Consider the following 26,429-nt stretch of genomic DNA (forward strand, 5'->3'; position numbering starts at 1 on the left):
CGTCATTGGATAGTTACTTTATCACTACCAAATATCAGTTTCACTTGCTCTTAAATCTTTACATGGTGGAGCATCGCCCCTCTTATTAAGGGAGAACCCTGACATAATGACCATATCTTGGTTCTAAACGCTTTAGATGGGAACTTCTGATTCTGCGGTATTTCCCGGGCCTCTTTGGATTAATATGAATTATTCCCGGTATTGAAACTTGGTAGATTTGAAGGAAAATATTGACCCCCATTTCCCACAATATATTCCCCCAAAAGATCAAGGAGATTTCTGACTCACCTATTGGAGCGGCCGTCGTAGAGGCAAAAGGGACATGAAAATCGTCAGGACATGGAAAGAGAGAAGGAGATAATGAGAATCTGATTGGAGTGTACATTCATTCAGGCAGGCTTTGGTTAGAGAGCGGTCGTGCACTGCAGAGGTTTGGACAAAACATCCAGAGAACTGTTTAGAGGTTCCTCTCTGGAGGAAATGTTAGCTAAAGAGAAGAAGACAAGGAAACCAATGTTAATTCAACCCAGAGGAGACAAAGACGAATCACGGATGTCCAGTAGACACACACTAGACAGTTATCAGAGACACCTGGATACCCGCAGGAAGGAAGAGAGGTCTGGTTATGAAAGAAAGTGCCGGGGAAACTGGTGACGCTGTGTGTGGTGGTTAGTAGCACACCATAGGGTTAATGAGAACCCTCCAGCACTGCCAAGATGCAGCAGTGCCTTGTGGGTGAGAGGAAACACCCCCCCCCCAAAAAACCCAAGCTTCTCGGACAGAGTGTATCTTTTCGGGGAACCTGTATGTTAGTCAGTCAGGCTGTCTAGACTGGGCTATTGAGTCGGTCCCAGCCCAGTCTTAGCGCCGCATGCCCATGCAAGGTACGGGGCTACTCCTCTAATCTTCCAATCCCCCTAGTGGAGAGCACATGCCACTGCAACAAACCTTCAGACATGGGGGCCACCACCACCTGGGGCTCCGTGAGTTCGGCAAAGCTGGGGAAGAAGGGCTTGGCAGCGGGGTTCAGACCAGACCCCGGGGAGGTGGGGCTTTTGGTGGAAGAGGAGGAGGAGGGGGGGGACTTCATGGGTATATTCTGTGATGGGGATTTGCCCTCCCTGGGGTGATATTCGGGTATGGTTTTGGGGGAGCGGAGGGGGGCTGGGCTGGGTGTGTCGAAGGCTAGGCCCAGAGGTAGTGGGCGCCCTGGAGTGATGTCACTGAACTCAAAGGAGTCGTTGTTGAAGTTGGAGTCATTGATGCGCCAGGAGCTGTCGGAGGGGGAGAAAGGGGGAGCGGTCGCTGTGAGCTCACTGAACTTCTCCAATGGGGACAGGCCACAATCTGGTTGCCGGGTGGGGCTTAAACTTAAGGCATTTTTCATATGGACATCGTGCATGGGGGTGTCATGATCAAACACCACCTTGACACCCGACTCATGAACTGGGGAATCTAGGGGAAAGGTTGTGGAGAAAGCCACTTTGGCATTGCCCATGCTAGCGTTCTCTGTATCCATGAGCAGGTCTTGGTAGCTAGCAGTGAATGGGTCTCCTGGAGGTGAGGCCATGGGGAAGGTGCCCTTGGGCGAGAAGTCTCCCTGACTGGTGGACATGGAGACAGGGGCGGTAGGCAGGAGCTCACAGCCCAGGGCCGGTGGAGGGGAGGTGGGAGCTGTGAGAGAGAGCAGGTCCTGGGTGAGAGATGGAGGGAAGAGGCCCTCGTAGAACTCCTCACTGGCAGGACTCAGCCCCATGTTGGAGTAGGGGATCTCCAGGGGCTGGGAATGGGTGATGGGGGGCACTAGTTGGTCTAACACCCCTTCAGAGAGCCCTTCAGGGAGGTCATTGGCAGAGGAGGCAGAAGAGGGCACGAAGGGCTCAGCTGTGACTCCCCACTCTTCTGGAAGCTTCTTCCTGCTCTTGCCCCTCTTTCCCCTGCCTCCACTTCTCCCTGGCTCTTCGCGCTCCCAGCCTCCATCCATCCTGTCCCTGTCCTTGCGGGGGGAGACCCTGTGGTGGCCCTCTGACAGGGGTGTGTTTTCAGCCTGAGTCTCCGGATGGCCCCTGTTCTCTACCAGGTCGTACACATCATCCCGGGGCCTCCTTTTCTTCTTCTTCTTCTGCTGTTGTTTGCGGTCGTTTCCTTCGTTGCTTTCCCTCTCCTCCCCCACGGCCGAGGCCTCTCGGTGGGGCCAGCCAGAGTCAGGGCGGTCCTCGGGGCTGGCCGCCAGGTGGCTGGCATGGCGACTGATCACCGTGGAGACGCTTTGGGTGAATGGCAGGTCGGTGGGAATGCAAGCCTCGTCTGGCCAGCCATCGCCCAGGGCACCTCATGTGTGAAGAGGGAAGAGAGTTTAAAGCATGCATACAGTCTCTCTCCCTCTCTCATCTAGACAACAGCGTGAACTTCAATGGGCTCACTTACTTTGAAAACAAAACCAAGTTCAACAATGCCGTCTAAGAAATGAGAGTAGTAACAGACCTTGTGTACATCTTTACAGCTGTAGACACTTATTGATGGTCCATTCAATATAACTGAACTTTGGTAGTGTACGAGCTGCAATTTCTAATTTTGCCATTGAACACTCAAAACGCAACATGGGTGTCAAATCACTCATGCATCCTCATTGGCCCGTTGCCTCAGTAACCCCTGTGTGAATGAATAGTCCCGCTGAGGGACTGGTAAAACTGTGGCTTTTTGGCTGCTGACTCCGTGCTACCCTAGTGACATGCTGGTGTACTGAATGAGATTTTAGGAGGAGGAGAAAGCCGTGTTTACTTCATAGTGAGTAGGTGATTGAACTCAGCAAACACAGACACAAACACAGAAATTTGGTCAAGTGGACAGAAACAGGCACAGACCACACCGTTTTATAGTACAGTATAGGCATTGACATGTTTGCGTACAGAGCCTCTGTGAAGGCTCTGGTTATCCCGCTTCTGACACCTCATTTGAATAAGGCGCGACATGCCACATTTTCTGGCCTATCCAGGAAAAGGATACATTTCCCCTGCCTGTGATCCTTGCAGCTCCGCCTACGAACCTTGCAGCTCCGCCTACGAACCTTGCAGCTCCGCCTACCATACGACATATGAAACGGGAGACTAGCGATTGGCGCAAAAACCATCTCATCTTGCTGTGGTGTTCTTATATGGATTTAGAGCTCTCAACATGAAACAATACCAAACGATTTTGCAGGATTGAAACTAGACCACTCTCGTGGTCACAGAGGGACAAAATCACTTGGTGCTTAAAGCTGAAGTTGTAACGAGTCGGCAGGCATTTGAATGTCTCTGCGCCGCTCAGAGGACGCTGGGCTGAAAATGCTCTGTCGTCAGTTATATGAAACGGTGCCAATTTTGTACCGTCACGAAGTATGATGATTTTTATTTGACAGTGATAAACAAGGTAAAATATTATAGTAAGTCAATTAGCATTGGATTGTTACTATATTTAGAATATTTACTTTTGTTAAATAGGAACGAAATCGTATAGGATTTTTTATATTTTCATATTTTTATGATACAGTCCTGTACTGTGTACTTCAACTGGTGTCCTCAAAAGTGAATACACCTCAGCAATTTATTACTATTTTTAACAGAAAGGTAAAAAGCATTACTACAGTTGGTATTGTTTAGGGCCCTGTCATTGTAAATAATTACTTTTGGGTATGCTGCTTAGGTGGAAATCTACATTTTGTAGATTAGATTCAAGGTAAATCGTGTTGTGATTAATATGGGATTGTTTTCTTTCCAGGACTGTTCAGTCTAGCTAGTTAAATTCTAGAGCCCCATGCTGCCAAGCTGCACGGGTAAGCTGTGCCGGTTCTGAGGAGAGGAGGAATGGAAGGAGAGAGCAATGGAGGAGGAAGGGTTTTAGAGGAAGTGATTACCCAGTAAGGCTGGGCCACATTGCCCCAGTTGTCTCTCTAGCCTTTTGAATACTGAAACTCCAAATGGAGCATCTCTTTATCATATTCTACATGAATAAAGCACCACATGACAGAAACGAACCTAGTATGTTAGAGCAGAGACGAGAGACAATGCAGGAGCACTTAAGAGCCGCTCCCTCAATGCTCTGGGGAGCTGTTGAAGCTGTGATGAACAGCAACAGAATGTCTTGGTAGCCGTCGTGGTTCTCTCCAAGTACTGAACCAGGGCGTGGTACAGTATCCACCGAGCCCACAGGTTGCAGGTCTCCAGGGGTGTGACTGACTCCATGACTAATGCAGCACGAAGGCGCTGTTCGGCACGTATAAGGTCACTGCAGCACTTCTGCTCCACTAGGTTCCCAGCCCTTATCCTCACAACTCTGTTCAGTGCAGACACGCTTAGCTAGCGTGCTATGCTAATGTTCACACATGGGGAAACATGAGACACTCAACATAACCCTGACTTAGTTGTAATACATAAATACCTCATGACTTCTGTAGCAGAGGACGTTTTGTTTGTTAATTATTGCGGTAGTTGTTATTCTTCCCATGAGTGTCTCTGACAAGAGATGGTTGGTGAGTCATAACAGGTCACCCCCCCCCCCCCCCCCCTCCACTAGCAGGGGAGTCTTCCAGGGGTAAACATGAACGGAAGATACATTCAGATATTGTACTGATCGAATGAGTTTCCCCATATCGAGTTCTAAATGACTCATTCTCTACACAGAAAAGCTCTGGAGTTTGGAGTCAATTCTCCACAGGCAGCGTTGTGAAGTTTATCTTTCAGCCTCAGGCTTCCAATCGGTCTGCAGCTTATAACTTATTCAGTACCAGACTGTGCTGCTTGCCTTTAGTCATACGCGCACACACACACACGCTATTCCTAGACTAACATGCTAGTGGAACCACCTACTGCCGGGGTAGGCAACTTTGATTCAGCCTGAGGGCCGATCGGCGTGCCAGAACATAATAATATGCACACTACAAATTGACCACAACTAAGACTAAAAAGAGATTGTATTTGAAAATAACAGTAATTTCATACATTGAGACATGATCACATATCTCACATATCTTTTTTACATTTTTATTCGTGGGAATACTTGGGAACAGATTTTAATTTTTTTATTCCCAAAACACTTTGGGGGGGCAGAAAATACACTTGCCCCTTGTTTTGGCCCGCGGGCCGCCTGTTGCCGACCCCTGATGTAACAAACAAAAAGTGTGAAAACACCTACCTTAATATGGCTCTCAATCAGAGGAAATGAAAACCACCTGCCTCTAATTGAGAGCCATATCAGGTCACCCTATTACCAGCATAGAAACACACAACATAGACTACCCACCCAAACTCACGCCCTGACCGTCAAACACATACAAAATAACAGAAAACCGGTCAGGAACGTGACACCTGACCTACTGTGTAGTAGCATAACACTGGGTCTCAGCTGTGCTATAGCCATGTGGCCCCTGGGATGTTATGGGAATGCTATATGACAATAGCCACAACATCATGACATACAGTATTCAATACCATCTGAGGTCTAATGGAGTGTAGGGTATTCCCAGCAGGGGCGGAGGGAGGCAGCCACAGCTCTAGCTAGAGCACCCCTCAGTGGACAAGAGAGGGCATTAGTACAAAAGTTATATAGGTGCCCCGTGTGAGGATTCTCTACACAGGAGCGGAGTTGGGGGTCGGATTGGGTGATGATCACCACAGGGGGTCCCCCGCTGCTCTAAGCCCATAAGCCCTCAGCCAAAACCCAGACCTCATCAACTGAACTGGGCATGAGATATGGAGGAGGGATAGGGGCTGGCTGCCACTGGGTATACTGGCAAGGGGAGGTGGCACTGGGATGAGACTATGTGGAGGAGACAAGTGGGGTGAGGGGACGGGCTGGGGTTGACAGATGGCATCGGCATTTAAGGATTTGTGGCAACACTCAAGTCTTGGGCGGTATACCATATAGAGAGGTATTCCGAAATACCCACGGTATAATTTTCAATACTGTCAACACTCCCCCCCCACCCCAAAAAATTATATATACGGTATATACAGTGCACTTGGAAAGTATTCAGACCCCTTGACGTTTTCCACATTTTGTTACGTTACAGCCTTATTCTAAAATGTTTTATTTTTTATTTTTATTCTCTTCCACAATACTCCATAATGACAAAGGGTAAACAGGTTTTTTGAAGTTTTTGAAAATGTATTAAAAATAGAAAACAGAAATGCCTTATTTACATAAGTATTCAGACTCTTGTTAACATTGATCATCCTTGAGATGTTTTCACAACTTGATTGGAGTCGACCTGTGGTAAATTCAATTGATTGGACATGATTTGGAAAGGCACACACCTGTCTATATAAGGTCCCACAGTTGGCAGTGCAAGTCAGAGCAAAAACCAAACCATGAGGTCAAAGGAATTGTTTGTTGAGCTCAGAGAAAGGATTGTGTTCTGGGGAATTGAAGGTCCCCAAGAGCACAGTGGTCTCCATCATTCTCAGACGGAAGAAGTTTGGAACCACCAAGACTCTAACTAGAGCAGGCCGCCCGGGCCAAACTGAGCAATCAGGGGAAAAGGGCCTTGGTCAGGGAGGTGACCAAGAACCCGATGGTCACTCTGACTGAGCTCCAGAGTTCCTCTGTGGAGATGGGAGAACCTTCCAGAAGGACAACCATCTGTGCAGCACTCCACCAATCAGGCCTTTATGGTAGAGTGGGCAGACAGAAGCCACTCCTCAGTAAAAGGCACATGACAGCCCGCTTGGAGTTTACCAAAAGGCACCAAAAGGAGTCTCAGACCATGAGAAACAAGATTCTCTGGTCTGATGAAACAAAGATTGAGCTCTTTGGCCTGAATGCCAAGCGTCATGTCTGGAGGAAACCAGGTACCACATATCACCTGCTCCAGAGCGCTCAGGACCTCAGACGGGTGAAAGTTCACCTTCCAACAGAACAACGACCCTAAGCACACAGCAGAGACAATACAGGAGTAGCTTTGGGACAAGTCTCTGAATGTCCTTGAGTGGTCCAGCCAGAGCCCAGACTTGAACCAGATAGAAAATCTCTGGAGAGAACTGTAAATAGCTGTGCAGCAACGCTCCCCATCCAACCCATCCAATCAAGGCTGTAATCGCTGCCAAAAGTGCTTCAACAAAGTACTGAGTCTGAATATTTATGTAAAGGTGATATGTTTTTTATTTGTAATACATTTGCAAACATTTCTAAAAAACTGTTTTTGTTTTGCTTGTATGCAGATTAATGAGGGGGAAAAAACTATTGAATACATTTTAGAACAGGGCTGTAACGTAACAAAATGCACTGTATAGAAACATTTTGGGCGGGAATCGTTGTTAAAGAAATACCTGCAGTGAACTTGTGGACTAGTTTAATAGATAAAGCAGATTTAATTATTTTTCGCCTGTACCATTTTTTTCCATTGTGAAGCAGTTCCCCAAAGTAGCTGATTGAGCCAGTTACATGGTATATTTTTTTTATAAAGAGCGCAAGGAGCAAACAGGAGCTTTCGTGATGTGACGATCCAGTGTTGTGCAGCGCAAGAGAGGTGATCAAGATATACTTTAACTTTATTACTGTTTGCCAGCTAAATATATTTGAACTAAAAAGTTGAACTATCTAAGATGTGACAAATAAATTCTCTCCAGCTCAGGGCTCCAGCTATGCATTTGGTTTGCTAACTTGCTAGCTAAGTGGCAAGTTAGCAAGAGGTAATCAAGCTTCTTGGTTACAGAAGAGACCATCAATCCCCTCCTAGATCAAGATCCCTGCAGTCTAATTTGTTTTATGTATGCAGCAAACTTTTGTTTAGATAGTTGTACAACTTTCTGAGCTGGGGTGTCTATCCTTGCAATTTGTTTATGTTCACTTGCGCTTGTTACCATTTAGCTAGCGTCTGCTACGGTAATTCGCTAGTACTTTCTTAGAATTTTTTTACCGCTTGGAAAGAAATAGTGCCCATGGAAAGAAATACGGAAAACTGCCCAACCCTAACACCCTCTAGTGTGCACAATGACTTCCACAAATGCCACACATGCATGCCAACACGGAGAGAGGCAGACCGACATACACATACAGTTGAAGTCGGAAGTTTACATACACCTTAGCCAAATACATTTAAACTCAGTTTTTCACAATTCCTGACATTTAATCCTAGTAACAATTCCCTGTCTTTGGTCAGTTGGGATCACCACTTGATTTTAAGAATGTGAAATGTCAGAATAATAGTAGAGAAAATGATTTACTTCAGATTTTATTTCTTTCATCACATTCCTAGTGGGTCAGAAGTTTACATACACTCAAATAATATTTGGTAGCATTGCCTTTAAATTGTTTAACTTGGGTCAAACTTTTCGGGTAGCCTTCCATAAGCTTCCCACAATAAGTTGGGTGAATTTCGGCCCATTCCTCCTGACAGGGCTGGTGTAACTGAGTCAGGTTTGCAGGCCTCCTTGCTCGCACACGCTATTTCAGTTCTTTCCACAAATTGTCTATAGGATTGATGTCAGGGATTTGTGATGGCCATTCCAATACCTTGACTTTCTTGTCCTTAAGCCATTTTGCCACAACTTTGGATGTATGCTTGTGGTCATTGTCCATTTGGAAGAACCATTTGTGACCAAGCTTTAACTTCCTGACTGATGTCTTGAGATGTTGCTTCACTATATCCACATAATTTGTCTCCCTCGTGATGCCATCTATTTTGTGAAGTGCACCAGTCCCTCCTGCAGCAAAGCACCCCCACAACACGATGCTGCCATCCCTGTGCTTCACGGTTTGGATGATGTTCTTTGGCTTGCAAGCCTCCCCCTTTTTCCTCCAAACATAACAATGGTCATTTTGGCCAAACAGTTCTATTTTTGTTTCATTAGACCAGAGGACATTTCTCCAAAAAGTACGATCTTTGTCCCCATGTGCAGTTGCAAACCGTAGTCTGGCTTTTTTATGGAGCAGTGCCTTCTTCCTTGCTGAGCGGCCTTTCCGGTTATGTCGATATAGGACTCCTTTTACTGTGGATATAGAAGTACGTACATCTCTAGGAGACAGAACGCGTCTCCTTCCTGAGCGGTATGGCGGCTGCGTGGTCCCATGGTATTTATACTTGAGTACTATTGTTTGTACAGATGAACGTGGTACCTTCATGCATTTGAAAATTGCTCCCAAGGATGAACCAGACTTGTGGAGGTCTAGAATTTCTTTTTTCTGAGGTCTTGGCTGATTTCTTTTGATTTTCCCATGATGTCAAGCAAAGAGGCACTGAGTTTGAAGGTAGGCCTTGATATACATCCGCAGGTACACTGCCAATTGACTCAAATTATGTCAATTAGCCTATCAGAAGCTTCTAAAGCCATGACATAATTTTTGGGAATTTTCCAAGCTGTTTAAAGGCACAGTCAACTTAGTGTATGTAAACTTCTGACCCAACTGGAATTGTGAGACAGTGAATTATAAGTGAAATAATCTGTCTGTAAACAATTGTTGGAAACATTACTTGTGTCATGCAGAAAGTAGATGTCCTAACCGACTTGCCAAAACTATAGTTTGTTAACAAGAAATTTGTGGAGTGGTTAAAAAACACATTTTAATGACTCCAACCTAACTGTATGTAAACTTACGACTTCAACTGTAGGCCTTAAGAGCTGGCTGAAGATGTTGATAGGTACTGACAGTTACTGAACTAGGTACTGAGGTGGGCACTTCGGCATAGGCACTGTTACTAATAGTGATAATGTGTGTTTCTTAATGTGTGTTTCCTTTTACCTGCAGACATGTCCTTAGCTGGGTTGGCTGCCTGAGGTGGGGGCTTCTGGGGCTCTGCGATGCTGGGAGGCCTCTCTGTCGATAGTGGAGCTATCCCCATCACCATCCCCATAGCAGGCTGGGAGAAACCTGTCACACAGACACAAAGAAACAATCAACCCCTGTATTCACAAAGCATGTCGATGGATCAACCCCCACTCTATCCATTTAATCATGTTCATTATAATCTAAAAGGCAAAACCGATTCTTGATCAGCACTTCTAGTCTGAGGTGCTTCGTGAATATGGGCCCAGAACCGCTTCAAATTGATCCTGATACAGAGTCAGACAAATGTCACACAGAGCAGTAGCAATCAGAGCTTAGATCAACCTCAGACGGGCCAATGAATAGATCGAACATAAGTCATAACACAGGCAGACGGAATGAGCCAATCCAGAGAGCTCATTGAGGAATGTTCAAAAGATGAGTCATGATAGGATGAAGCCTTTCAGGCGCAGTAATGAGGGACGGAGACATTTGAAAATGGGCCCCGCTAAATGGACTTCTATTCCTCAACGAGGGCCATTCTCCTGAGTGAGGACTGGCTAGCAACACCTTCTGAGGCAAGTGCAGTGGAAATGTCAGACATGGTGATGAGAATTCCATGTCGGTGGCAGTTGGCTGGAGAACCGCGAAGAAATGGGGGGGGGGGGGGGGGGGGGGCGCTGACACATCGATTGAAGCCGTAAAGCAATGACTCAGACAAAACACCCAGCAACCCCTTCAAAATGTCATCCGTTGGTTCCTCGTAGGGATTCACAGCTACTGTTTGTGTGTGTGTGTGTGCATGTGTCTCCCTGAGTGTGTGTGTGCATGCCTCTTTCCTTTTGTGTGTGTGTGTCTTCAAGTGACTAGCCTTTCAGCAGTGATTCAGTAGCACTGAGATGACAAAGGTTGTGACAGGGCTGTATCTGCCGAGTCTGGCATCGTAAGGGCTCAACTCAACTCAGCCCATAACAAATCAGGCCAGTCACAACTCCCAAGCCACCAATGTGGCAAATCAGTGTGCTCAGTTTTACAGGCACTGAGTTCATACTCTATAAAACAATGATTTTTTAACACTCATTGCATAGTCTATGTAATGTATTACATGTTTACAATATTTCATTTTTTAGCTTGCACACATTCTTATTGTGTGAATGTAAACGTCCTATGAAGTTCAAATGGGAAGTAGCCAGTTATGACATGATCTAAAGAAAGTACATCATACATTTAATATATGACGGCGTACTACTTATCGATTTACAAAGAATTCCTCATATCTAGGAATCTAGAGACCTAATTTGTTCGTAATGGATGCTATTACTCTGACAATGGGATGTAGGATGTGTGTTGCTCAAATATTGACAATTGAATCAAAGAGTCCACCTGAAGAATCTCCCATCAGTCCACTGTCCATCATCTGGGGCGGGTTGTTGCGCTGGGAGCTCCAATGATCAGGGAAGCCTGACATGGAGCCTGGAGAGAGACGGAGAGAGATAGGGGGAGAGAGATAGAGGGGAGGAAGGAAGGGAAAATCAAAAGAGGGGGGGCAGAGGAAAGGGCATGAGTAATGAAGGATCAGAGAGAAGTAAATGGAAGCAGACAAATCCACAGAGACAGAGTGAGAGAGAGACAGAGAGAGAGAGAGACAGAGAGAGAGAGACAGAGAGACAGAGATGGGTGTGAGTAGACTAAGCATGAGACCCTCCACCACAAACTGAACACTGCAAATGCAGAACAGTCCTCTCTTTAAGGGTGAACAACACATCACTTCAGTCACACCTGTAGGAGATGAGTTCAGATCTCTACCAGCTCTCCAAATCAATAGATGAGATAAACTTCAGGGTAAACATTATGAAATAGTGCAGCATCAGGTCTCTTACCTGAGAGGGCTGCAAAGACTTGCTGCTCTGACGAATTGGGCCGCACTTCCCCCTGTGGTTCTGGGCGTGACGCTGTTATCTGTCCCCCAGGTGTCACTTTAGAACCTGCAGTAACTGGAAACACAGAACACCTCACATTAGTTCCACCCTCTGGCAACACACCGGACCTGTCCACTAACTGTACATCAAAACACACAAACCTCTCACTCACTCACCTGTAATTTCTCCTCTAAATAAAGAGCTATCAAGCCTGTTAAATCTAAAACAGCATTTGATATTGGTAATCCTTTCCCCTATTTCTTTCCAGTGCAGTCTCAGCTGTATCTCTGTGTACGCAGTAGCTCTGTGCTGATCAGTGGCTGCAGTAGCCTGGGCCGTGGTCACTTCTCCCCGTCTGTGACTGGTTCTGACCCCCCGCCCTCCCACCTCTGTCCTGCCCTCCCGCCTCTGGGTCCTGACTCTACTATCTAGGCCCTCCGTCTGGTCGTCTGATCCGATGTGGCTGTTATTTGGCCGCTGTGGGAGAGCGGCACTCTCCCAAACCCCACCCCACCCCCTCCAACGTCCCTCCACCCGCCTCCCTCTGTACCCATGAAGTTCCATTGAGGGTGACAGTGACGCGGGTGGACAGGACAACACCCAAAGTCACAAACACAGCAGTGCCGGTTCCAAAAGCTAGACAGTAGTAGACGGGGGGGGATTTGAACTTCCATGTGTCCTCACATGTGGCTGTGCGTGTGTGTGAGTGCGTGTGTGTGTCTCAGCGCTCGATAATACACATGCCTATTCAGAGAGACAAGAGGAGACACAAAACAGTTGAATCAGAGAGGCTGTTAACATTGCAGAAGTGAGAGGAAAGACAAATAGGCTGGTGCTTTTTAGGTTTGTTCTCTGGACTTTGCTAGTTTGCTGGGTTACTGTCCAAGGTGCTGAAATCTGGCAGAGCAGTTTAGAAAAGGGCATTCCTGGCTTAATATGTTTGAAGAACTAAAAACACAGAATATGGCTATGAAATTGCAGTTTTCATCCTCACACTGGAAAACCATAGTCAAGATAGCTGAGCAACACAATGTACATATTACCTCGACTAACCTGTCCCCCCTCACATTGACTCTGTACCTGTACCCCCTGTATATAGCCTCGCTACTGTTATTTTATTGTTGCTCTTTAATTATTTGTTATTTCTCTATTTTCGTATTTTTTTTTACTTCAGTTTATTTGGTAAATATTTTCTTAACTCTATTTGTTGAACTGCATTGTCGGTTAAGGGCTTGTAAGTAAGTATTTCACGGTAAGGTCTACACCTGTTGTAATCGGCGCATGTGACAAATAACATTTGATTTGAGATACTCCGAAAGCTCAAAGGAGATGGACTGAACAAGACCGTGTCTGAATGCCTCCAATCCGTGATGAGGCATGTCTCGTGAGCCTCTCCCCAGGGAACTGGGACAGGCCACTCAGGGGGCATGGGGATCTAGAATGGTCGGCAGAACTAATAAATGAATGTTAGGAAAAGTGGGGACACAGTAAGAGGTTAATACTTGGATAAGAGGACAGTGATTGGATCTTTGCGAAGATGTGAGCCAAGCGAGCGTTGAGGACAACCCAGAAGAGAGAAAGGCCCGGGTGGGTTGATCAAGGGTCAAGAAAGCATCTGAAACAGTGGGACACTGACAGCTCCAGGCAGCCCAACACTCCAGAATTTACACACATCACTAAGTAAATCAACTTCAGACTGGGGCTGCGTGGGTGTCTGGACCCAAACATGCCAAGTCATGTAGCACTCGTATCAGCTTGCCCCCGGGAACCCAGCGTGGGGAGCAAGGCCGCATGCCCACCCATTGTTCAGTCAACAAGCTGTTAGCTATTGAAACACACCAGCCCAACTGAACACAATGGGGTTGTTTAAGGGCATTGGGGAAAAACAAAACAGGGCAAAAATGAAGGGGCCCCAGACGGGGTGGGAGAGGAAGGGGTGAAAGATTGGTACACCATAATTAAGGGCTTTCTGGCCTCAGAAAGAAGAAGAGAGTAAACCTTTGGATGCCTTTGCCCGGAGTTTTATCCCTCCATCTCTCTACTCCTCCTTCCATCCCTCTGTATCTCCAGCTCCTAGCATACTCTATGGCGCTGTCTGACCTAGATCATTGCTGCCGTTTCTCTGGGCAGAGGTTCTCAGTGTGTGTGTGTGTGTGTGTGTGTGTGTGTGGCGACTATTTATACAGTATATCCCTGTCATGGTTCAGCTGAGCAGACAGCATCTTACAGGGCCAGTCGGGCTGGCTTTCAGAGTTGGAGAGATAAAGTCCCTCTGTAAATGGATGGATGGGTGTGACACAATCACCACCTGAATCTCAAGTACAACCCAGCGGCATTCTGGTCCGCCCATGTGCAGTAGACACTGTGTGTAGATTAGAGAGCCGTTTAAAGTGTTCAATTTTAAATGGATGTTCTGTGACATAACATCTGAAGAGTGCTAGGCTCTGCTTTTAACTGCAGCCATAAAGGAACTGGCCGACTCCCTCCCCTGTCCCGACTCCCGTCCCTGTCCCGACTCCCGTCCCTGTCCCGACTCCCGTCCCTGTCCCGACTCCCGTCCCTGTCCCGACTCCCGTCCCTGTCCCGACTCCCGTCCCTGTCCCGTCCCGACTCCTGTCCCGACCCCTGTCCCGACCCCTGTCATTTAGGATTAGACACCTGGACAGGGTAAATGCAGTGCTTCCCATAGGATTATTTTTCAGCAAAGGTGGCAAAGTTAGTGGACGTATGGCGTGGTAGTGGGCATGGGCCAATTGTGTGGTTTCAGACCAACTTTTAAAAAAAGGCCCTCTTCTTGGCCACAGAGACAAAATGTAGCTATTTTTGTCTCTGCAGCCAAGAGCTAATTTCCTGCAATTATACACATTTTGCCATGGCTTATGCCTTGTTCTTATGCTATCCGAGTGACTCAAACATTTTTGGAATTTTAGATTCTTTCTGAGTCCATTTTTTATTGGTGATCGTTAGTTCTCAAAGATGATCTTATTTAAAAAATATACAAAGCTCTTTTAACTTTTCTACATATTTTTTATCTGATTTTAGTCGTTTATACTGTCAGGGTTTGACCATCTCGATTATTTTTTACCTCATATCTCTTGGAGTGGCGACAACAATTTAGCATCGGCGGCCCGCCATTGCTAAAAGAATATTGAGGAAACACTGAAATGTATCTCTCCAAATAGGACTCAGCAACACAGCTTTGGTTTTGAGTTCTTCCATAGCAAATCCTGCCATTTACATATTAGTTAGAAGAGATATATAAATATGAATTCTTCAGCCCACTATTTGAGACCAATTTCGTGTGGGGACAGAACACTTCAAAACCTCTGTACATTTCCTCTGTGGTTGTAACGTGTAATGTAATCAATACGACTGGATGGTAAGGAAGGCAGAGCAAAACAAAATGACAGAGCAGTGGAAGTGTCTGTCCAGCCGTGCCACACAGCTGGACAGAAGACTATGCGAGGCTACGCTAACTCGGCTAACTCCACATTGTTGTCCTACAGCTGACCCCAGCTTTTCCCCCCTTCTTATCCCCATTCGGATTTCCGCATGCTGGGTACACACGCCGGCAGATAGGGCGAGGGACGAGGGGAGCACCACAGGGGCACCTCCGAAGAATACTGATTTGGGGGAAAGATAATCCCACCTCCAACAGATGTACAAACGTCTGATAAGCGTTGATGTTGTAGTGAATTGTCCCTATAACAACGCAAATAACAAATGTAATGTATACTACATTCAAATTTCAAACAAAAGAAAAAGCCACAAAAGAGCTAAAACCACATAAATGCATGGACATAGAAGACTGCTCTTCTGCGGTCAGACAGGATGACACATGGACATAGAAGACTGCTCTTCTGCGGTCAGACTGGATGACACATGGACATAGAAGACTGCTCTTCTGCGGTCAGACTGGATGACACATGGACATAGAAGACTGCTCTTCTGCGGTCAGACTGGATGACACATGGACATAGAAGACTGCTCTTCTGCGGTCAGACTGGATGACATGTGGACATAGAAGACTGCTCTTCTGCGGTCAGACTGGATGACACATGGACATAGAAGACTGCTCTTCTGCGGTCAGACTGGATGACACATGGACATAGAAGACTGCTCTTCTGCAGTCAGACTGGATGACACGTGGACATAGAAGACTGCCCTTCTGCGGTCAGACTGGATGACATATGGACATAGAAGACTGCTCTTCTGCGGTCAGACTGGATGACACATGGACATAGAAGACTGCTCTTCTGCGGTCAGACTGGATGACACGTGGACATAGAAGACTGCTCTTCTGCGGTCAGACTGGATGACACGTGGACATAGAAGACTGCTCTTCTGCGGTCAGACTGGATGACACATGGACATAGAAGACTGCTCTTCTGCGGTCAGACTGGATGACACATGGACATAGAAGACTGCTCTTCTGCGGTCAGACTGGATGACACGTGGACATAGAAGACTGCTCTTCTGCGGTCAGACTGGATGACACATGGACATAGAAGACTGCTCTTCTGCGGTCAGACTGGATGACACATGGACATAGAAGACTGCTCTTCTGCAGTCAGACTGGATGACACGTGGACATAGAAGACTGCCCTTCTGCGGTCAGACTGGATGACATATGGACATAGAAGACTGCTCTTCTGCGGTCAGACTGGATGACACATGGACATAGAAGACTGCTCTTCTGCGGTCAGACTGGATGACACGTGGACATAGAAGACTGCTCTTCTGCGGTCAGACTGGATGACACATGGACATAGAAGACTGCTCTTCTGCAGTCAGACTGGATGACACGTGGACATAGAAGACTGCTCTTCTGCGGTCAGACTGGATGACACATGGACATAGAAGACTGCTCTTCTGCGGTCAGACTGGATGACACATGGACATAGAAGACTGCTCTTCTGCAGTCAGACTGGATGACACGTGGACATAGAAGACTGCCCTTCTGCGGTCAGACTGGATGACATATGGACATAGAAGACTGCTCTTCTGCGGTCAGACTGGATGACACATGGACATAGAAGACTGCTCTTCTGCGGTCAGACTGGATGACACGTGGACATAGAAGACTGCTCTTCTGCGGTCAGACTGGATGACACATGGACATAGAAGACTGCTCTTCTGCGGTCAGACTGGATGACACATGGACATAGAAGACTGCTCTTCTGCGGTCAGACTGGATGACACATGGACATAGAAGACTGCTCTTCTGCGGTCAGACTGGATGACACGTGGACATAGAAGACTGCTCTTCTGCGGTCAGACTGGATGACACATGGACATAGAAGACTGCTCTTCTGCGGTCAGACTGGATGACACATGGACATAGAAGACTGCTCTTCTGCAGTCAGACTGGATGACACGTGGACATAGAAGACTGCCCTTCTGCGGTCAGACTGGATGACATATGGACATAGAAGACTGCTCTTCTGCGGTCAGACTGGATGACACATGGACATAGAAGACTGCTCTTCTGCGGTCAGACTGGATGACACGTGGACATAGAAGACTGCTCTTCTGCGGTCAGACTGGATGACACATGGACATAGAAGACTGCTCTTCTGCAGTCAGACTGGATGACACGTGGACATAGAAGACTGCTCTTCTGCGGTCAGACTGGATGACACATGGACATAGAAGACTGCTCTTCTGCGGTCAGACTGGATGACACATGGACATAGAAGACTGCTCTTCTGCAGTCAGACTGGATGACACGTGGACATAGAAGACTGCTCTTCTGCAGTCAGACTGGATGACATATGGACATAGAAGACTGCTCTTCTGCGGTCAGACTGGATGACACATGGACATAGAAGACTGCTCTTCTGCGGTCAGACTGGATGACACGTGGACATAGAAGACTGCCCTTCTGCGGTCAGACTGGATGACACATGGACATAGAAGACTGCTCTTCTGCGGTCAGACTGGATGACACAAGGACATAGAAGACTGCTCTTCTGTGGTCAGACTGGATGACACATGGACATAGAAGACTGCTCTTCTGCGGTCAGACTGGATGACACATGGACATAGAAGACTGCTCTTCTGCGGTCAGACAGGATGACACATGGACATAGAAGACTGCTCTTCTGCGGTCAGACTGGATGACACAAGGACATAGAAGACTGCTTTTCTGCAGTCAGACTGGATGACACATGGACATAGAAGACTGCTCTTCTGCGGTCAGACTGGATGACACATGGACATAGAAGACTGCTCTTCTGCGGTCAGACAGGATGACACATGGACATAGAAGACTGCTCTTCTGCGGTCAGACTGGATGACACATGGACATAGAAGACTGCTCTTCTGCAGTCAGACTGGATGACACATGGACATAGAAGACTGCTCTTCTGCGGTCAGACTGGATGACACATGGACATAGAAGACTGCTCTTCTGCGGTCAGACTGGATGACACATGGACATAGAAGACTGCTCTTCTGCGGTCAGACAGGATGACACATGGACATAGAAGACTGCTCTTCTGCAGTCAGACTGGATGACACATGGACATAGAAGACTGCTCTTCTGCGGTCAGACTGGATGACACATGGACATAGAAGACTGCTCTTCTGCGGTCAGACTGGATGACACGTGGACATAGAAGACTGCTCTTCTGCGGTCAGACAGGATGACACATGGACATAGAAGACTGCTCTTCTGCGGTCAGACAGGATGACACATGGACATAGAAGACTGCTCTTCTGCAGTCAGACAGGATGACACATGTGATCCACGGATGCAGGGTCATTAGATCACAGCTCAGGGTTATTTAATTGCCACAGCCTGCCGCTCTGCAGCTTTTGATGTCAATCCCTCTGGAATACCACACACACACACACACACACACACACACACACACACACACACACACACACACACACACACACACACACACACACACACACACACACACACACACACACACACACACACACACACACACACACACACACACACACACGACAAGTGTAAGACAAAAAAACACAACACACATTCACACACAGCTCTGCACTTGAGTGACCCCTCCTGTTCCATAATAATTATAATACATTATATTTATATGGGGCTTTTCAAGGACCCAAAGTCTGACCCAGTGACCTCACGATAGAGCCATTCCACCACACCTCCTTTTGATAGCCTTCTTTAAACACCCCACAGCCCTGTCTAAGACAGAGTCTGTTGGGGACAGAAATGCATAGAATAGTGTTCCCTTTAGTGTTCATTTCATCTCTATTACAGCTCCCGGTCACACGGGGGGACAACCCGGTCCATCTCCCTGTCCCACAGTACACCATGAAGGCATTCGGAAGGCTCCAGTTTGGGTTTAAAGTCATTGGGATGGGGGATGATGGGGGATCAGAGCATTACATGTGGAAACTGCAGAAGATGAAAGAGACAGCTTCCACCTCAGAGGAGGAATGAGGATACACTGTGTGCTTTCCCAAAGCTACATGATTAAAAAGGCAGATCGTGAATATGTAGGGCATTTAGCCACCGTTCTTGTTCATAGGTTATTGGGATGAAAAGAGCGTCAGGCTTTGGCATGCGTTCACATGCACTGCAGCGGTTTTTGCTGAAAGCCTGTGTGTTAACACTGGCTTGCATGAATTCAAAGTAATAGTGTTTTGAGTACTCCCAGTAATAGTGTTTTGAGTCCTCCCAGTAATAGTGTTTTGAGTACTCCCAGTAATAGTGTTTTGAGTCCTCCCAGTAATAGTGTTTTGAGTACTCCCAGTCATAGTGTTTTGAGTACTCCCAGTCATAGTGTTTTGAGTACTCCCAGTAATAGTGTTTTGAGTACTCCCAGTAATAGTGTTTTGAGTACTCCCAGTAATAGTGTTTTGAGTACTCCCAGTAATAGTGTTTTGAGTACTCCCAGTAATAGTGTTTTGAGTACTCCCAGTATTAGTGTTTTGAGTACTCCCAGTAATAGTGTTTTGAGTACTCCCAGTATTAGTGTTTTGAGTTCTCCCAGTAATAGTGTTTTGAGTACTCCCAGTAATAGTGTTTTGAGTACTCCCAGTAATAGTGTTTTGAGTACTCCCAGTAATAGTGTTTTGAGTACTCCCAGTATTAGTGTTTTGAGTACTCCCAGTAATAGTGTTTTGAGTACTCCCAGTAATAGTGTTTTGAGTACTCCCAGTAATAGTGTTTTGAGTACTCCAAGAGGTTTTTGTTTGATTGTAGGTGATGAGCTTCCATCTTCAGTCCTCCGTAAGGAGCATAAAGATGGATCATATCAAATACATTACCATATAGGCTAATACATACAGTACACTTCAACGTAGATGGATATGATGAAGTGAGCTCATTCCACTTCCTCCCAACCATCTCTCCATTACATTGCCACCTGAACAGGTATTTATCTCTCTCGGTCTCTCCGTCTCCCTCTCCCTCTCAGTCTCCCCATCTTCCTCAGTCTCTCTCGGTCTCTCCCTCTCAGCCGCTCCGTCTTCCTCAGTCTCTCTCTGTCTCTCTCAGTCTCTGTCTATCTCACTCAGTGTCTGTCTCTCTCAGTCCCTGACTCTCTCAGTCCATGTCTCTCTCTCTCAGTCCCTGTCTCTCTCTCTCAGTCCCTGTCTCTGTATCCCTCAGCCTCTGTCTCTCCGTCTCTCTCTCTGTCTATGTCTCTCTCTCTCAGTCTATGTCTGTCTCTCTCAGTCTGTCTGTCTGTCTCAGTCTCTCACAGTCCCTGTCTCTCTCACTCAGTCTCTGTCTCTCTCTGTCTTTGTCTCACTCTCTGTCTTTGTCTCACTCTCTCAGTCTTTGTCTCACTCTCTCAGTCTTTGTCTCACTCTCTCAGTCTTTGTCTCTCTCAGTCCCTGTCTCTCTAAGTCTGTCTTTGTCTCTCTCAGTCTCTGTCTTTAACTCTCTCAGTCTCTGTCTCTTTCAGTCTCTCCCTCTCATTCTCTGTCTCTCTCTCTCAGTCTGTTTCTCTCTCCAAGTACATGTCTGTCTCTCTCAGTCTAAGTCTCAGTCTCTGTCGCTCAGTCTCTCTAAGTCTCAGTCTCTGTCTCTCTCTGTCACTGTCACTCTCAGTCCCTGTCTCTCTAAGTCCCTGTCTTTGTCTCTCTCAGTCTCTGTCTTTAACTCTCTCAGTCCCTGTCTCTCTCTCAGTCTATCCCACTCATTATCACTCTTTCTCTCCCAGTCTATGTCTGTCAGTCTCTCACAGTCCCTGTCTCTGTCTCTCTGTCTTAGTCTCTCTCAGTCTCTCCCTCTCAGTCTCTTTATCCCTCTCAGTGTCTCTGTCTCTGTCTGTCTGTGTCTCTCTTTCTCAGTCTTTGTCTCTGTCTCTCAGTCGTTGTCTCTCTCTCAGTCCCTGTCTGTCTCTGTCGCTCTAAGTCTCTGTCTCTCTAAGTCTCTGTCTTTGTCTCTCTCAGTCTATGTCTTTAAGTCTCAGTCTCTCACAGTCCCTGTCTCTGTCTCTCTGTCTTAGTCTCTCTAAGAATATGTTTCAGTCTAAGTCTCTGTCTCTCTAAGTCTCTGTCTTTGTCTCTCTCAGTCTCTGTCTATCCCTCTCAGTCTCTCTATGAGTGTCTCAGTCTCTGTCTCTCTCGGTCTCTGTCTCTCTCGGTCTCTGTCTCTCTCGGTCTCTCTCTGTCTGTCTCTGGATCTCTCCGTCTCCGTCTTTTCTCTGTCTCTCTCCGTCTCTGTCTCTCGCAATAACTGGCCATGTCTCTCTCTGTCTCTCTCAGTAGCTGTCTGTCTTTCTCAGTCGTTGTCTGTCTCTCTCTCAGTCGCTGTCTGTCTCTCTCTCAGTCTGTCTCCGTCTCTCTCAGTCTCTGTCTCTCTCTCTCAGTTGCTGTCTGTCCCTCTCAGTTGCTGTCTGTCCCTCTCAGTCGCTGTCTGTCTCTCTCAGTCTCTGTCTGTCTCTCTCAGTCTCTGTCTGTCTCTCAGTCTCTGTCTGTCTCTCAGTCTCTGTCTGTCTCTCAGTCTCTGTCTGTCTCTCAGTCTCTGTCTGTCTCTCTCAGTCTGTCTGTCTCTCTCAGTCGCTGTCTGTCTGTCTCTCTCTCAGTCTCTGTCTGTCTCTCAGTCTCTGTCTGTCTCTCTCAGTCTCTGTCTGTCTCTCTCAGTCTCTGTCTGTCTCTCTCAGTCTCTGTCTGTCTCTCTCAGTCTCTGTCTGTCTCTCTCAGTCTCTGTCTGTCTCTCAGTCTCTGTCTGTCTCTCAGTCTCTGTCTGTCTCTCAGTCTCTGTCTGTCTCTCTCAGTCTCTGTCTGTCTGTCTCTCTCAGTCTCAGTCTGTCTCAATCAGTCGCTGTCTGTCTCTCTCAGTCTCTGTCTGTCTCTCTCAGTCTCTGTCTGTCTCTCTCAGTCTCTGTCTGTCTCTCTCAGTCTCAGTCTGTCTCAATCAGTCGCTGTCTGTCTCTCTCAGTCTCTGTCTGTCTCTCTCAGTCTGTCTGTCTCAATCAGTCGCTGTCTGTCTCTCTCAGTCAGTTTCTCTCAGTCTCAGTCTCTCTCAGTCAGTTTCTCTCAGTCTCTCTCAGTCTATTTCTGTCTCTCTCAGTTTATGTCTGTCTCAATAACTGTCTCTCAGTCTATGTCTGTCTCTCTCAATAACTGTCTCTCTCAGTCTCTGGCTCTCTCAGTATATGTCTGTCTATCTCTATCTCAGTCTCTGTCTGTCTGTCTCTCTCTCTGTCTCTGTCGGTCTGTCTCAGTTTCTCTCTGTCTCTGTATCTCTGTCTCTCTCTCTCTCTTGGTCTCTGTCTCTCTTGGTCTCTGTCTCAGTCTTTCTGTCAAACTCTCCTTCTACCTTTCTCCTGGTGGCAGCTCTGTATCTTTGCATTTTAATGAAAGTAAGTATGTATAATGTATAAGTCAAAGTTATCTTTGCCCTCTCTCTTTCCGTCACACTCCATGGCAGGGGCAGTCTCCCTCTCACTCTCTCTTTTCCCAGGGTTGTGGGTGACACAGCTGGCAGGACCAGGGCTCTGAGGACTCGGAGGCAGGCTCCTGTGGGTCTCTGGAGGGACGGTCCTGTCCTCCCCGCTCTCCTCTGCTCTGCCTCCCCATGAAGCACATCTGATGTGGGGCCATCCAGCCGCTGTTGCTGCAGCCGTAAGTAGGCCAACCTGACCCATATAGCTGCAGCTCGAGCTGGAGATCTCCCCCCGGACTGGAGAGACAGAGAGAAGCCTGCCAAGAGGCCACACAGCAGCAGTGCTACCCAGGCCCCCTCTTCCGCTCGGAAGAGAACTGGAGAGCACATACACACGAACATCGACACACAGATACACACAGTGCTAACTGCAGTCTAATGGCACAGAGAGGAGAAGGAATAGACAGGTCAGGATGATCTGATCTCACAAGGGTGCGAGCAAAGTTAAATGAACGAAGAAGGACAGAGCTCTCCTAAGAGTAAAGGCTGTGTTAGACAAGGACATCAAAACAGTAGGAAAAAAACAAGTGTCTTTTTGTGGTCGTATCCATCTGTCTCCCGTCCCTCTTGTATTGTTAAAGTAGCTTGATTAATTAAAGTCCATGACGAATCAGGCAAGGGTGGCACTCATTAATTAGTCTAAGAAACATTATTCTTCAGAAACATTACTAAACCAAGCAGACTACTTCATTGCAGGTAAAACTATTCCCCATTTCAATAAGCTAATGCTATTAATCAAGGTGCTGTTTGTGACCGAGGCAAATGGAGTTTGGATTTTTTGGATTGCCCAGCCCTATCTCAACTTATGGGTGATTCACGATGTCTTCATTTAAAAAAAAGAATATTCTAAATACGCTTTGTTGTACAATTAAAAGGTCAAATATACTACATTTCAAACAGTCAGCAATAATCAAATGAATTCAGGGCTGGTGAACATATACCTGCCTTCCACAACCATAAGACCCACTAAAAATGTAATTATCAAACTAGCTCATCCTGCTTTTTTGTTGTTGCAGTAATCACTGATCTGGCTTTGAAGTCTATCAAAATGCCCTTCTTGTTACAAATGTAACCAGACCCATGAATAATGTACATTCACTAATAATGACTAACTTCTTGTAGCAGGCATTATCGAAAATGAACACGTCTCATAAGCAGTCTCTCAAGCACAAGCCCACATGCTGGTGAGTAGCCAGCTAATCTGTATATTTAAAGTTTATCCAACTTGGATCTATTTGCTAGCTAACAGGGTAGAACAGTTACATTGTTATGAACACAGCCTTCTGTCTGTCTCCAACTGTCTGAACACATTCTAGCCTGTCCACTTTGTTCACATGTTGAAATCAAGTGGCCCACCTTATTTCTCAGAATAACAACCAGTTGCCAACTCCTTATATACTTGTTTTTATGCTCATTGCACATTTATAAAACACAGACTCGATAGCTAGTACTACAGTCTGGGGGCGAAAAAATGCTTGCAACAGAGACTGAGCATTCGTTTTCCAGAATCCAATGTTCATTGATACTTCCGTTTTGATAGGGGGGCTGCTCGTCACGCAGTTTTGAGGAGTTGAAACATAAAAAGGGAACAGGTAGAAAGGTCCACTTCTCCTCTGTTACAGTAATGACTCTGTTGGACCAAACCTCAAAGGCAAATAGCGAGTTGAAACTGCTTGTTGTCAGAGGAAGTAGTGATCTTTCAGCGTTGTTGCTGTGTGTGGCAGGGGCTTGGTGTGTGTGTGTGTGTGTGTGTGTGTGTGTGTGTGTGTGTGTGTGTGTGTGTGTGTGTGTGTGTGTGTGTGTGTGTGTGTGTGTGTGTGTGTGTGTGTGTGTGTGTGTGTGTGTGTGTGTGTGTGTGTGTGTGTGTGTGTGTGTGAAATGGGAAGGCGCAGTCACAGCAGAAGGAGTGAAGGAGTGTGTTCATAACAATGTAACTGTTCTACCCTGTTAGCTAGCAAATAGATCCAAGTTGGCTAGACTTGAAATGTACAGATTGTCTGGCTACTCACCAGCATGTGGGCTTGTGCTTGAGAGATCGTTTATGAGACGTATGTTCATTTTCTATAATGCCTGCTACAAGAAGTTGGTCAGACGAGACCAAAAAAACAACATTAAAACAAGCGGACATAAAAGAAAAAAGAAAAAGAAAAAAAAACGTAATTCTGGCAATTCAGGTATTTGCAATATTGTGAAAAACATACATTTGAATTAATCAAATGAATTCCATATAAATCGCCCATCCTTAAAATGGATGGTTAATTAAGACGTTTGTCTATTAATATTAATAATATATTATAATGTATATTAAGAAAGGCAACAAAAAAAGAGCCCTGTTAAAGTGTACCAGTTTCGGCCACCAGCAGGCTTCTGAAGCAGAGTGTCATGTCTAATGTAAGTTGTAACTTGGCAAAAACACACAGCATCGAAAGGTTACTATGGCAAGAATGGTGTCAGCGGAGCTCCACTCTTTCGCAGCTTTCAAGAAAACGACAGTTCGGTGGAGTGAATTAACATTTCATGATATCGTTTGAACGGGAAATAAAAAGACAGAATCAACAAACATTGAAAAGCAAAAAGCAACATTCACAGAATCAACAAGGGGTTAATTGGAGGTTAACCGGTGAAGAAAGAGGAATGCAAAGCCAGGTTGTGGAAGAGTTTATTAGCACAAGGTGCAGACAGATGGACAAACTACGACGGACGGACAGTCTATAAAAAGAGTGCTGTACACAGATGTGCTATCCAGCAGTGGAGGAGGGGGATATCAACAACACGAAGACTAGTCAAAATCAAGGGGACGACTTTCTGAGAACAGCAAAGCCACAGGGAAAAAGAGGTTGGTAAACCGCGTAAATGTGTTTACGTCATCCTTAACTTTCACTATATTTACTTTAAACTGAAATGAAACAAAAGACAGATGAATGAGAAAGCGTGCAAACTTTCACGTCGAGTGGCATGTGTTAAAAAGTAGTGTGTTAGAGAGAAGAAGAAAAAATGGGACTTTCAGAAACAGCCCAGACTTTTAGGACAGAGACAACCTAACATCAGAGCTAGAAGCAGCGTGAGTTTGGTGTTAGGAGAACACGCTGGCAGAGCTATCCCAGTAAGAGACAAGGTGCCTACGGGAGGAGAACACGCTGGCAGAACTATCCCAGTAAGAGACAAGGTGCCTACGGGAGGAGAACACGCTGGCAGAACTATCCCAGTAAGAGACAAGGTGCTGACGGGAGGAGAGCGGCTGGCAGTGGTACTCTGGGTCAAATCAAATCAAAGTTTATGTGTGTGTGTGCGTGTGCGTGTGGAGATGAACTTGTCCACTGAAGCATAATAAAACATCACCAAGAAAGTAAGTGAGTGAGACGAGAGAGAGAGAGAGAGAGAGAGAGAGAGAGAGAGAGAGAGAGAGAGAGAGAGAGAGAGAGAGAGAGAGAGAGAGAGAGAGAGAGAGAGAGAGAATTGAAAGAGAGAGATGCTACATTGTAAATTGTGTGGAGAAACTTTGTGGAAGGGTGAGTATGTAAACTACACTTATGAATAAATAACAAGTGTGGGTGCATGTGCGTTGAAGAGTAATCGTGGCGTGCCCATGTGTGTGTAATATATTACAGTTACTAGTAGTACGCATCACTTCCTGGAACAATATGTGAAAAAGCCCAGGGGGCCATATGGGATATGAGAAGAGGACAGGGTCACAGACGGGTGTGTGTGTGACGGTACTCCGTCATCATGACCAGCCATATTAACAGTACTCTCACCCGGAGTTGTAGCATCCTATAACACTCATCTAGGGCCCGAGAAAATGTGCCATGCGGAGAACGCGGACGGAATCACGGAATCCGGACGTTACAGCGGAATTCAACAATATTCTA

General features: G+C 46.4%; 1 protein-coding gene across 8 annotated transcripts in view; it reads right to left on the reverse strand.

The window, feature by feature from the left end:
- The window catches only part of LOC129859250 (microtubule-associated protein 4), a 111,168-nt gene that overhangs the window by 48,564 nt on the left and 36,175 nt on the right, over positions 1-26,429 (reverse strand). For all 8 annotated transcript variants that reach the window (XM_055928768.1, XM_055928770.1, XM_055928774.1 and 5 more), the window contains 4 exons: positions 11,622-11,735; positions 11,125-11,214; positions 9,718-9,846; positions 949-2,331 (listed from right to left, as the gene is read on the reverse strand). In XM_055928768.1, the coding sequence (XP_055784743.1) occupies positions 949-2,331; positions 9,718-9,846; positions 11,125-11,214; positions 11,622-11,735 (1,716 nt within the window). The remainder of the gene's footprint in view (positions 1-948; positions 2,332-9,717; positions 9,847-11,124; positions 11,215-11,621; positions 11,736-26,429) is intronic.

The sequence above is a fragment of the Salvelinus fontinalis genome, chromosome 7, assembly GCF_029448725.1.
Source record: "Salvelinus fontinalis isolate EN_2023a chromosome 7, ASM2944872v1, whole genome shotgun sequence".
Lineage (NCBI taxonomy): Eukaryota > Metazoa > Chordata > Actinopteri > Salmoniformes > Salmonidae > Salvelinus > Salvelinus fontinalis.